A 14,553-nucleotide genomic window follows, 5' to 3' on the forward strand; every position below is an offset into this window, starting at 1 on the left:
CTGTCAACCTCATTCAAACGTGACTCAAAACGAATCATTGATGAGGCCAGAAGCTCCAAAGTCGTGGACATCTGTTTGAGTTTCCGGTTATCGAAGGCCGGGGGCACCACGCTGCTGGATGTGATCGTGGTCAACGTTCCGACACCAGATGACGGATTGCCCATGAGTTCAAGAAAGCACCAATTTGATAAGGGTTTTCCCCTATCGCAATGTCGGAAACGGATAAACTAGAAGTTCCGGGAGGCAAAATCCGGTCGACCACTTTGAAAACGAGGGTTTTATCACAAAGAAACAATGAAGATAAAATTAAACGAAAATTTGATATTCCTTATTCAAAAAAAAAAGAGCTTATACGTCTACTTATAGTGTTCAAAAGATTCCTAAATCAAAAAGGAAACAAACTAAGATAATTAACCTATTTCAAAAAGGAAACTAAAATAAAATAATATTAAAATATGAACTAATCCTATTCAACGAGGGACAAACTCCCCGTACTTGACTGGGGGTCGAACTTGCCGCTTTGGTCATGGCGACTTGATGGCCTTTGCAGTTGGGCGACCTCTTTCCACAGTATCGCAGTCCGGTGGAGCATCAAAGCTCGTTGGCACTTCCTCTATCTCTTGTATGGTCTCCGTCCGTCGGGGTCGTGTTGTACTTGTATCACATACCTTCTTGCCTAATAAAAAAAATCTTGTGGTAGTGCTTAATCTAAGAGGAAACAAAATCAGTGGTGTTATCCCAGATCAATTTTCTAGTGAGTGTGGCCAACAAACCTTTGATGTTAGTAACAACAACTTACGCGGAAAGGTTCCTAAGTCTCTGTCAAATTGTAAGAGCTTACTGGTGATGAATGTTGGAAATAACAACCTTGAGGGTAGTTTCCCTTGCATGCTCCCGTTGAGCTTGCTCATCCTTCTCTTGCGATCCAACAGATTCCATGGAGACTTGAGTTGTAATAAGAGTCTCTGTCAAATTGTAAGGCCTAACAAAGAACAATAAATCCGTCGATTAATCCGGCGCCGAAGTGCTTGGATCGGCGGTGATATCCGGAAGAAGAGCTGAACGCGAGATTCGATCTCGCAAGCGATAAATAATGATAGTTTTGTGATTCAAGCCAAGTTGGGCGAAATACTGATTTCATTAATTGATTGAATGAATAACAAGATAACAATCTATCCTATTTATAATACTAGAACTACTACCCTAACTTATCGAACAAGATAACAATATATGGAAAGATACGGTGAATCAAAATATAACTAAATAATAGGGAAAACCTAGGATATGGGGATCGTAACATATTCCCTTTCTTACCATTACATTGTAAGTGAGTTATTTTCCCTTTAGCAAAAGAAAACACTGTGGTCTTCTCTTATTCACTGTTAAGTTCTCTACTTTATCCTCTTTTAGTTTATTAATTAACTCACTGAACAACACATTCTTAATTTTCATGTTCAAAATAAGTCTCATATAAGGTGGGACGCAGGGAGTATATATATAGAGAAGGCCTGCAATCGGGTAAAACCTTCCCAACTAAGAAGTCATCATATAGTAAATCATATGATTACAAAATTGAAGGCTATGGTATTTTTCACGAATATCTGTATAATTGCACACGCAGTCGCGCACATCACTTAGGCTTTAAAACGAAAATGGACATTGGTGCGTGGTTGTTTAATTAAAGCTAATTACTTTTTTTCCTCCGAAAACATTGAATATTCAATAACATTCAAGCAAATGATCAAATTTATAAAATTATCCTATAAATAAAGAGAAAACAAGAAAAAGGAAACCTATTGAAATTATAAAATTGTAGATATTAATACTTATAAGATCAAATGTGATTAAAGTGAATTTGAGGTTGTTACTGGCTATACTATTGTAGGGATCGGATTATTCAAGATTTACTAATTAGCGAGACATCTTTTGTTTATAATGATGAGAGATGGTCAATCTCTCAAACATGGACCAATTACAAACGACTCAAGATACTAAGTACAAATTGTTATGCAAGAAGAAAACCGACTTGAGTCTTAAGACTCAAGTTGAAGCTCGTAGACTAATACTTTAATACGAATGCGATTCCATTTGACACCGGTGTAGACTAATGTACTATACAGGTCAACCTTTACTTTGATCATGATTATTGATTTTAATTTAATACTTTAACATGAAAAAAAATATGCTAATCAAAACCATTAGAGAACAGTGTTCACATACATTTGAAATCATGTATTAGAATTATATTAAATGGATAAATGAAAAACAAAACCATTAGAGAACAGTGTTCACAATGAAAAGTTTTAAAATATTAAAATCAAATTAAATAGGTAAAATAAGAAAAATAATTTTAAGATATTAGAATTATATTAAATGGATAAATGAAAAAAAAAATCAATAGCAACATGGACTAGACGAGAACAATGTTTATGATTAGTATTTACACAAGGTATATATCATGTATTTTCTCTTTTTTCATTAAACATTTGAAAGTAAAATTAAAATATTTATATTAATATTAATGAGAAAAACCTCAAGATAATTAAGACTATACAAAATCAGCCTAGTTCGATCCACTACAATGGTCCCAAAAAAGGCCCACACTGTGGGATAACCTGAACTGGGCTAGGCACAAATAATTTACAAGCTTGAGCCATTTTAATTACGACGCATACATTTTTTCTCCTTAGAAGGTGTTCGGTCTGCCATTTAGGCCCAGTTTGCCGCCGCATGAGCAATATTGTTAAGTAAATCGATGATAAAATTTGAAATTTCTAATTATAAGTATATGCAATATCCAAATAAATATTTATACATTTTATAATTATTAATTCTCTTTCCTCGACAAAAAATTCGCTCCAACTCAAAACAATAAATGTGTTTAAAATAAGCTGCTTCATCATCGCATATTTCAATGACATGGATGATATAATTGCGAAAATTGCACATATATAATCCAATTTTAACAATCTGGTACCATAAAAATCGGTATTTCAGTTTTTTTCCTATCTTAAACGTCATCAACGATTTTACTCAAAATTTGAACTGCGATATGATTGAGCAAAATTAAAACTTCATGATTTAATATTTCATTTTTCAAAACTTGTAAACATTTTAAATTAAAGCTAATTATGTGATTTAAATGACTATTATATCCAATATATAAAAAAAACAAATGGATTTTGATCTTAAAAATTGTGCGTGTAAGATGGGTAGAGAGAAAAGCAAATCAAATTTTGTCAACTGTATTTTAAAGTAAAATATGAACATAGAAATAGGACTCTTCATTACTTTCTCAATTATGCTCAATATATTTAATTCATTTGAGCCTAAATATTTAGTTTGACACAAAATCAAAAAAAAATTCTTCAGGCTTCTTCTATTGTGAAATTATATTTAGTTCCTTATTGCCGTAATATGGAAAATTATATACCACTATTAATATATGCCCCCATACGTAATCTTTGATTTGTTTTCATTTCTATGAAAGCACAAACTTCAGAATAATTGTTACGTAAAATAAATTATATTATTGAACAAATTATCGTCTGTATGCATTTTTTTATATTAATTATCACGCAATCTAATTAATTAAGATATATGATTTTTTAATTCGGTCCCACCAACCTCGTTTTTCTTCGTTGTGTATGACTCGTGATTTAAATACATAATCTACTAATATGTTTTGCAATTATTATTTTACACATTATATTGATTGGTTATGCGTATGACAAATTATTAGTATCTGAACTTAATTATACTGATATAATTTACATAACGAAAAATTTTATTTTTCAATATATAGAATTATTTATCTGTCTATTAAAAATGACCATTTTCTTATGTAGCACTGAGATTCTAAATAAAGTTTTAAATTATAATCAAAAGTATAATACTCCCTCCGTTACATAGTAATATCGTCATTTTGCCGTTTTGGTACGTTCCGTAGTAATAAAGTCATTTCCCTTTCTAGTAAAAGTCAACACATTTTTCCCCACCTAATTTACTCTCTCTTACTTTTTCTCTCTTCATCTCTCTACCTTTTTCATTTTTCACTTTATTCTCCCTTTGCTTAACTCACCTAACACAATTTTTCTTAATCTCCGTGCCGAAAAGAAACGCCTCCATTACTATGGAACGGAGGGAGTATATTTTAACATTTTAATTAGAAGAGAGAAGAAATAATTTTTTGCTGAAAATAGATATATTTTAAGAACAAACTAAAAAAAATATAGACATCAACATTACTTAAATAATTACTATAATAAACCTAGTATATCTATATTGTAGTAAAAGAGGTCAGCCTATCCAACCACTTTGATAAATTAGAAATTTCACTATTTATTAACAAATTTAATAATTTGTTGTATCAATCGTGATTTCACTATTAGCAAATTAGAGTCGGTTCAAATCATTAAGTTTATGCTTTCCCCCCTTACAATATACATTTGCCAATCTTCGTCGGATCTTGCTTCCCTATGTCATACTTTATCTCTTCATCTGTATGTATCTCGTGATTATTTCCAATTCTTTTTCTCGTAATAACCATTACCGACTCTTTCGACGTCAATGCCGATTTTTTTGATGTTGTCGATACTCTCTTATTCATCCTCTAATTTTTTACCTCGCGGCTAATGAATTTGTGAAGCCTTGTTTAATCTTTCCCATCATTGAAATCATAACTCGCCATTGTGTATAATCAAATTTGTTTCTGTTTAAATTCTTATGATTTCCATATACTATTATATTATACGTAGTCATTGTATATGATCAAATTTGTTTCTTTTTTAATTCTTATAATTTCTATATATTATCATCAATCTAATGAAACAAATTATAGAAAATAATCCTCGACTCAGAAGTTATGTAAATGTTATTTTTGACATTTTCTCTCCCTCATGGAAACTGTCGATTAAATGAAAAACAATGTCAACTATTATAAAATGACAATCGTATTTGAAAAATAACTAAAAATGATTATAAGCTGCCAAAAGTATTGAATTTTATTCCAACTAATAAAGTATAATGGACAACTAAGAACAATAAATGGAAAATTGCAATAAATGTTTCTTGCTTAAGTATATATAAATGAGGATGATTCCTTCTCATCTCCAAATAACTACTCATAAAAAAGACAAGAATGGAAGACTTTTCACGAATAATTTAACATTTATTGAATTGTAACCCAGGTGGGACTATGCAACGGTACAATCACAATATAACATTCAAAATATTTATTCCTAATTTTTGAACAATTAAATTATTGTCTTTTAATTATAATAAAAAACTAATAAATTAACACATCAACAGAACTAATCAATAAAATACAAGTTTTATTTTAAAAATTAAAGAATACTATAATCACAAAATACATATGAATTCACAATCGTTATCTAAGTCGCGCGCATAATAAACTATACGTCCGTAATAGCTTAAAATTCAAAGAATACTATAAAGTGTGCTATACGACAAAGACCGTACTTTTCCTCACAAATATCTGCAGCGGTTATCTTCTGTGTCCTTTAGTAAATTATGCCTCCACGCAATAACTTGCGAGCTACGTAAAATGGATAGACCATATCTTGGATATCTTGGATACCAAACGTGAGATGTAATCAACCCAATAGTCAAACACGCCTTATAAAAGGAATTTTATAGGGTTTCATAACATATCTCATGAGATCGGAATTCACAGGTTGAAGAAGGACGTTGCCGACTTGCTTACGTCGTCTGCCGCCATTTAGTTTAAATAATGAAATCGCTCAACAGAAAATGGTTGAAATGGAGGCAAAGAGATAAAATAGGGTTAGAGGCTTATTTATATAGTTTCCATTAATACCATAGACCGATAATGGATTCAGTCGACAATGCATGTTCGACCCGACCTAGGTCTATCCCAGATTCTTAAAAAAAAAACTCATTTGATACCCGTGAAAACGTCACAATTTAATTTTAATTTGACATAAACAAGCTTGTATATTTATAAACATGAAAACATTACTACGTACTTTAAAATAATGCTACATAAAATCTTGTGTTCGTTTTAAGAAATAGTAATGCTTCTAAATTCAAGTTTGATACTCGTTATTCTCGAAGGAGAAGGGTGAGATACAGAATTGTTACAAAAGTATAAGGGGAAATGCATAAATTTGAAACTTAATGACACACTATATATATATCACACTCACACACTCCATTTCTCTTCTATCCTTCAACATTTCTTGCTTTGATATCGATTTCAGTGTCAAGCAAGTATCCTTACTGAAAGGGAGCAAACCATATCCCACATCGGAGAATGAACAAGAGTTGCAAGCATATATAATGACTACCCCAACTCCATTAGTATGAGGCCTTTTGGGGAGTACCCCAAGAGCAAAACCGTGAGGGCTTTGCCCAAAGCGGACAATATCATACTAATGTGGAGTTTGGGTGTGCACCACCGAGACCCAACCCCAAGAGCAAAACCGTGAGGGCTTTGCCCAAAGCGGACAATATCATACAAATGTGGAGTTCGGGTGTGCACCACCGAGACCCAACAGTGGTATCAGAGCCCTGGTTCAGGGCTGGGCCTGTGTGGCTCGGGGTTCGGTGGTTGCGCTTGCAAGTTATCCGATGTGACGAGCTCGACCAAGACCTGTGGTGACCTGGTGACCTGTAACATGGGGTAGGCATGTGGTCTGTGGTCTGGTGGTCTTGGTTTGAGGGGAGGATTGAAAGGAAGCAAACCATATCCCATATCGGAGAATGAACAAGAGTTGCAAGCATATATAATGACTACCCCAACCCCATTAGTATGAGGCCTTTTGGGGAGTACCCCAAGAACAAATCCGTGAGGGCTTTGCCCAAAGCGGACAATATCATACTAATGTGGAGTTTGGGTGTGCACCACCGAGACGCAACACTTACCACACAACACACTCTCCCATTTCTCGAGCCTCTTGGGTAAAAAATCTCCCAAATAACCAATCCAAAATACCTTTCAACATTTCATTTCTCCTCTGTGCAATCCCTGAATGCCATTCTCAGATCTTGCTCTCTTTTCCATTAAAAAACCCAACTTTTTTTTCTTGCTTTGTGCCTTTTAGTGCACTTTTTTCATCCGGGCTTTTAAATAAAAGTTTGATACTCGTTATTCTCGAGGGAGAAGGGTGAGGTATAGAATTGTTACCAAGTACAAGGGGAAATACATAAATGTGAAACTTATTGTAACACTATATATATCACATTACCAATACTCCATTTCTCATCTACAATTAGTAACAGCTCATCTACACACACTCTCACACTCCTTTTCTCTTCCATCCTTCAATATTTCTTGCTCTCTTTTCCATTAAAAATCCCAACTTTTCTTTTCCTGTTTTGTGTGCATTTTTAGTGCATTTAAGTGTTAAAAGGGGTTTCTTGCACCAATTTCGTCTGTGTTGCTTGTGGGTGTGGTGTAATTTTGTAAAAAAAAATTATCTTGAGGATGGAAACGGGGCAGGACATTGTGGTGGCGGCAGCGGCGGCTACGGTGGCGGCGATGGGGGCTCCTCCGCCTGTTGAGAAAACCGGGCAAATTTTCTCTCAAATAGTGAAATGAACCGATTCAGTAATTTTAGAGTTAACCCAATGGGGTCTACCTCGATAAAATTACTTCCCCAAATAAATTCTCTGGAAAGACTGGTGGGGACACTGTCCTCTCTTAATTACCAGACTCCAAACAGAATTTATCAGTCGGTGTACAAAACACTACTACAGCAACCCGCAAATAATATTGAATACAATATTACAGCAGAAAAGCAAACCCAGAAATAAATGCGGAACAAAATAAATAATAAAGAAAGAACACACCCGAAACTTTGATAACGGAGTTCGGCCAAATTGCCTACGTCTCCGAGCACCCTCAGCAGAGCCCGATTACATTAAATGGAGAAGAGAAACAAATGTTTGAGGATATTTACAAATGGGGCAGGAGAGTTCCTTTTATAGGCAACTCTCCCCCAAACTAATCCTATCCCCACCGATGTGGGACAAATATTTTGCCAACAAAGTCAACAATTGTTGACTACAATTCAACAAATCTCCACCTTGGCAAAAAATTTCAAGTCCCACCGAACACGAATCTTCTCCACCCAAATAAATGACTCGCGGTGCTTTCATATTGGCGCTGTCAAGCGCCAACTCCAATTCGCAGAATATTAACCAAGTCCAAACAATGTTCAAACTTGGCTCTCGTCACCACCTTGGTCAACATATCTGCAGGATTCTCCAAAGTCGGAACCTTTCTTATGACAATTTCCTCTTCTTCGAGAATTTCCCGCACAAAATGATAGCGAACATCAATATGCTTCGTCCTTGCATGAAAGACCTGATTCTTTGCTAAATGAATAGCACTCTGGCTGTCAGAATATACTTCAAGTTGTTTCTGACCAACACCTAATTCTTTCAGCTACCGTTGACTGCAAGGTAGACTTCCAACTAACTGGCGCACTCGCTAAAGTGAACAAATAGCCAGTAGTAGATCTTCGCTTATCCAAATCACCAGCATAGTCGGAATCACAATATCCGACTGCAAAATGACCAAGTGATTTATCCTGCTCAAACAACAAACCAATATCTACAGTATCTTTGATATACCGCAGAATCCATTTCACAGCTTGCCAATGACCCTTGCCTGGATCATGCATGTATCTGCTCACAATACCAACGGCCTGATGAAATGTCGGGTCTTGTACACACCATTGCATACATCAAGCTTCCAACTGCGTTAGCATAGGGAACTTTCGCCATATATTCTCGCTCATCATCCGTATTTGGAGATAACTGAGAACTAAGTTTCAAATGAGGAGCAAGTGGGGTACTTACAGCTTTGGAATCATCGTTTATACCAAAACGCTGAAGTACTTTGGTCAAATACTGCTTCTGTGTCAGCCAAAGCTTGCCTCCCTCTCTATCCCTTGTAATCTCCATGCCGAGAATCTTCTTGGCTTCCCCCAAATCCTTCATCTCGAACTCCTTACTCAACTGAGCCTTCAATCTGTCAATTTCAACTTGGCTCTTTGATGCTATTAGCATATCATCAACGTATAAGAGTAGGTAGATGTAGGACCCATTTTGAAGTCTGCGCAAATACACACAGTGGTCGTATTTGCTTCTTGTGTACATCTGATCCTTCATAAATTTATCAAACCGTTTGTACCACTGTCTTGAAGACTGCTTCAATCCGTACAACGATTTGTTCAACTTGCAAACCCAGTTTTCTTTACCAGCAACCTTGAATCCCTCTGGTTGGGTCATATAGATTTCCTCTTTCAAATTACCGTGTAAAAACGCGGTCTTCACATCAAGTTGAGCTAGCTCCAAATTCAACTGCGCTACCAAAGCCAACAAAATTCTAATGGAGGAATGTTTAACAACAGGTGAAAATACCTCATTGTAATCAATTCCCTCCTCCTGGGCGTAGCCTTTAGCTACCAATCTTGCTTTGTAGCGAACATCATCTTTGTGAGGAAATCCCTCTTTCTTTGCAAAAACCCATTTGCATCCAATTGCCTTCTTGCCTTTCGGCAACGGCATCAGCTTCCACGTCTTGTTCTTCTGAAGAGATTGCATCTCTTCTTCCAAAGCACCTTTCCAACCATCGCTTTCTGAACTTTCAATAGCTTCCGAAAAGATACCTGGAACATCATCAACAACTGGAAGCGCATATGCTACCATATCCGCAAAACGAGCCGGTCTCTTATTTTCCCGCCCCGTTCGCCTGACTGCAATTGGCTCTGATTGCTGCGAAGGTTCTTGGGATGGAACCTCTTCATCATTTGACTCTTCTCCTTCCGTAGGAGAGTCATTTGTGGTGTTTGTAGTCGGGATCACAACTGCATCTTCGAACTCCACCTGCTTGGGTGTATACTCCACCTGCTGCGAAGTATCACTACTGTTTGGATTTACCTTATTCAACATGGAAGATTCATCAAAGGTAACATCCCTACTTACAATCGTCTTCTTAGACTCCAAACACCATAACCGATATCCTTTAACACCAGCACTAAAACCCATAAACAAAGCCTTCTTTGCACGTGGATCCAATTTTGGTTCAGTGACATGATAATATGCAACAGAACCAAAAATACGCAAAGAATCATAATCAGTTGCAGGTTTACCGGACCATACCTCTAAAGGAGTCTTGCCATCAATGGCAGAACATGGCAAACGATTGACAATGTGTTGAGCGTATGTGATGGCCTCAGCCCAAAATTTCCTGTCTAGCCCAGCATTAGACAGCATACAACGAACTTTCTCCACTAGTGTTCGATTCATACGCTCTGACACTCCATTCTGCTGTGGTGTATTTCTCACTGTGAAGTGCCGAACTATGCCACACTCCTGGCATACATCTTGGAAAGGATCACTCTTGTATTCTCCACCGTTGTCTGATCGGAGAACCTTGATCTTCCTCCCCATCTGATTTTCAACTTGAGCTTTCCATTTTAGAAAAATCCCAAGGACTTCATCTTTGCTCTTCATAGTGTACACCCAAACTCTTCTGGAAAAATCATCAACAAAAGTGACAAAATAGTGTCTACCTCCAAGTGACGGAGTCTTGGCAGGTCCCCACACATCAGAGTGCACGTAATCCAGAATTCACTTTGTATTATGGATTGCAGTGCCAAATTTCACTCTTCGTTGTTTTCCCAGAACACAATGCTCGCAAAACTCTAATTTGCAAGACTTCGTACCTTTCAGCAATCCTTGCTTGGCGAGAATTTGCAATGATCTCTCACCAGCATGTCCCAATCGCAAATGCCAAAGCTTCGTCGCCTCTGCATCCTTCTTGCTACTCGAAGTTGCAGTTGCTACTGTCCCAACAACTGTACTACCTTGGTAGTAATACAAATTGTTCTTCCTCACGCCTTTCAGCATCACCAATGCTCCTGAAGTTGCTTTAAGAATTCCATCTCGCATCATCACAACTAGGCCTTTAGATTCTAAGGCCCCCAAAGAGATGAGATTCTTCTTCAACTGGGGCACGTACCGCACATCCTTCAAAATTCTGGTGGATCCATCCTGATTTTGCAGCTTGATTGAGCCTATCCCGACTGTTTTACATGGACTGTCATTTCCCATGTAAACAAGTCCGCCATTGAGTTCTTCGAAATCAAAGAACCACTCCCTGATGGGACACATATGATAGGTACAACCTGAATCCAATATCCACTCGTCTGGATGCGATGTTGTAGGTGAAACCGTCAAAGAACAATCCGACTCCGCATCATTTTTGCATTCAGCAACATTTGCACCCTGCGAAGCCTTTTCTTTCTTCTTCAATTTTGGGCAGTATTTCTTCCAATGTCCTTTCTCATAACAGAAAGCACACTCATCTTTGGCAGCTCGTCTTTTCGATTTGGACCTTCCTCTTCTTTCCTTTGATCGGCCTTGTTGACGACCCCTTGCCACTAATGCTTCATCTGTAACTGCTTTGCCTTTCATTTTATCTGCCTTTCGCAATTCATGACTATACAAAGCAGAACATACAGTATCTAAAGACACATTCTCTTTACCATGGAGCAATGTGGTCTCCAGATGTTCAAATTCATCAGGAAGAGACGACAACAACATCAATGCCAGATCCTCATCCTCAAATTTCACATCTAAATTTAGCAGGTTTGCTACTAACTGATTAAACAAAGTAATGTGTTCATTCATAGTGGTACCTGATCGGTATTCAAATCGGAACAACCTTTTCTTCATAAGGAGCTTATTCTGACCACTCTTCTTCAGAAATTTGTCCTCCAGTGTCTTCCACAATCTATGTGCAGAAGTCTCATTCTTGACAGCATACTTCTGCTCCCTGGACAGACACGACCGAATTGTTCCACAAGCTAACCGATTTATGGTACTCCAATCTTTATCATCTATATCTTCTGGTTTCTTTTCTTCAATGGCAATGTCAAGACCCTGTTGGAAAAGAGAGTCTAGAACCTCCCCCTGCCACATACCAAAATGGCCAGTACCGTCAAATATCTCCACCGTCAATTTCATATTTGACAGTGGAAGCCTCGACCATGATGACGAACTAGCCTTGACTTCTTGATCATTACCCGCCATTACAGACTCAAAATAAAGTATTCAATATTACAAACAAATAGAACCAAGGACGAACCTTGGCTCTGATACCACTTGTTGAGAAAACCGGGCAAATTTCCTCTCAAATAGTGAAATGAACCGATTCAGTAATTTTAGAGTTAACCCAATGGGGTCTACCTCGATAAAATTACTTCCCCAAATAAATTCTCTGGAAAGACTGGTGGGGACATTGTCCTCTCTTAATTACCAGACTCCAAACAGAATTTATCAGTCGGTGTACAAAACACTACTACAACAACCCGCAAATAATATTGAATACAATATTACAGCAGAAAAGCAAACCCAGAAATAAATGCGGAACAAAATAAATAATAAAGAAAGAACACACCCGAAACTTTGATAACGGAGTTCGGCCAAATTGCCTACGTCTCCGAGCACCCTCAGCAGAGCCCGATTATATTAAATGGAGAAGAGAAACAAATGTTTGAGGATATTTACAAATGGGGCAGGAGAGTTCCTTTTATAGGCAACTCTCCCCCAAACTAATCCTATCCCCACCGATGTGGGACAAATATTTTGCCAACAAAGTCAACAATTGTTGACTACAATTCAACACCGCCAACTTCTTTGGCACCCGGGTTCAGGTTTCATCCAACGGACGAGGAGTTGGTGAGGTATTATTTGAGGAGGAAAGTTTGTGGGATACCTTTCAGGTTTGAAGCTATTAGTGAAATTGATGTCTACAAATCTGAGCCATGGGATCTTGATGGTATGAAAAAATTCAATCTTTTTATAATTTTTTATAAAATTGTTGTAGATTCATGCTTTGTTTGATGTAAAGTTGCAGTCTTTGAAGATTTCTGTTTTTTTTTTTTTGTGTGTTTGTTTTTAGGTTGTTATGTTTTTTCATGTTTAGATGAAGAAATGATGTTGTGAATAAGTGCGTGTGCGTTACACACATTCGTCGATTTCTAACTAGCTTTTGTATTGTAATGATAATCTTGTTGTCTAAATAGAGCATTCGTTGCTGAAGACGAGAGATCTAGAGTGGTTCTTCTTTAGCCCTGTGGATAAGAAGTATGGGTATGGATCCCGCCTCAATTGCACCACTGGGCGAGGGTACTGGAAGGCGACCGGGAAGGACCGCCCAGTGAAACATAAGAACGAGTCCATTGGAATGAAGAATACGCTCATTTTCCACAGCGGACGCGCCCATGATGGAAAGCGGACTGATTGGGTGATGCACGAGTACCGGCTATACGACACAGAACTCGGAAACGCCGGCGCTCTACAGGTGTGTATCGATTCCCAATGATTTTATGCTAACTTTAAAAATAATGAAATTCTTGTCTTTGTTTTGTTAATTTTAGGATGCATTTGTGCTCTGTAAAATCTTCCACAAGAGTGGCGCCGGACCACCTAATGGGGACCGATATGCCCCGTTTATCGAAGAGGAATGGGATGAGGACGCCCCGCTTGTGGTCCCCGCAGAAGATGTGCGCGAAGATTGCACAAACACCGAACAGGTCTTGTGCATGTTTTGTTCATTTTGGTGCAAGACTTTGTTTTATGTTTTCAAGTAACGAAAATAGATAGAAATGAAAATTAGACGCGGTTAAAAGCACGTTTGTCGTGTGAATTCGAGTTGTTTTAGCAGCATGAGATCTTGTAATTACTGTATTCCCAACAATCTCTCTCCAAATGTTTTGCAGGATGTGCAGCCTCTCGTAGCCCCGGCCGATACCTCCAGCGTCCCTCTCCAGCTGTCGAAGAGGGATCCTGCACCCGAACTGGAGCACCTCTCGCTGGACAACGTCGAGAGACCGAAGCGCGATGATCCAAACTTCAGCATCGCCAACGGATCCGAGGACTCCACCTCGACAATGATGATGACGAAAACCAACTCCCCGCCTGTAGAGATCCCCCTTCTAGAGACCCTAGGCGCGAAAGACAACCTCCCGGGCAGCACGACCACGTTTAACTCGGCGGAACTGGAAAAATCCGTCCCTCCCGGCTACCTCAAGTTCATCGGCAACTTGGAGAACGAGATCATCGACATCTCAACAGACAGGGAGAGGCTGAAGATTGAATTGATGCGAGCGCAAGCTATGATCGACATTCTTCAATCTCGGGTTGAGGCCTTGACCAAGGAAAACGCAGAGCGTGAAAGACGTGAATAGGAGAAGGGCTACTGTCATGATTTAGGGCTTTAACAATATTTACTGTACGCTTTTTTCTTACTTTTATTTTCAGAATTTTTTGTTCTTTTCACTTTTTTGGTTTATTTATTTTTCTCATACTCATTTAAATTTTCTCTCGTTTCCATTTTTTTCTCGATCTCTTATTTCATTTATGTATTTTCCTAAAATCTTATTTCTCATATTTCTCTCCCTTTAGGCCAACAGCTAGAAAGAAACAAAGGGTGGTTAATTATGATCTACTGAGAAATCAAATAAGGCCAGGAACTTGAATTCAGTAAATGGTGGT

At 37.8% G+C, this 14,553-nt stretch overlaps 1 protein-coding gene across 1 annotated transcript; it reads left to right on the forward strand.

Annotated features, from left to right (window-relative positions):
• Positions 1-7,468: 7,468 nt before the first annotated feature.
• LOC125190279 (NAC domain-containing protein 78-like) lies at positions 7,469-14,246 on the forward strand. Its single transcript, XM_089063392.1, has 5 exons — positions 7,469-7,532; positions 12,680-12,835; positions 13,083-13,360; positions 13,437-13,592; positions 13,779-14,246. Exons 1-5 carry the CDS (start codon positions 7,469-7,471, stop codon positions 14,244-14,246), a joined length of 1,122 nt encoding a protein of 373 aa, XP_088919518.1.
• The last annotated feature ends 307 nt before the right edge of the window (positions 14,247-14,553 follow it).

The sequence above is a fragment of the Salvia hispanica genome, chromosome 2 (assembly GCF_029641045.1).
Source record: "Salvia hispanica isolate PSC_SH4W2 chromosome 2, Shi_PSC_v1, whole genome shotgun sequence".
In the NCBI taxonomy this organism is placed as follows: Eukaryota; Viridiplantae; Streptophyta; class Magnoliopsida; order Lamiales; family Lamiaceae; genus Salvia; species Salvia hispanica.

Bases quoted from the DNA above. Each gene is read 5' to 3' on its own strand.
- LOC125190279 (XM_089063392.1), top strand. From the start codon at position 7,469: ATGGAAACGGGGCAGGACATTGTGGTGGCGGCAGCGGCGGCTACGGTG. The intron at 12,836-13,082 runs GTATGAAAAAAT...TTGTCTAAATAG, and splicing joins TGAGCCATGGGATCTTGATG to AGCATTCGTTGCTGAAGACG. The intron at 13,593-13,778 runs GTCTTGTGCATG...AATGTTTTGCAG, and splicing joins ATTGCACAAACACCGAACAG to GATGTGCAGCCTCTCGTAGC.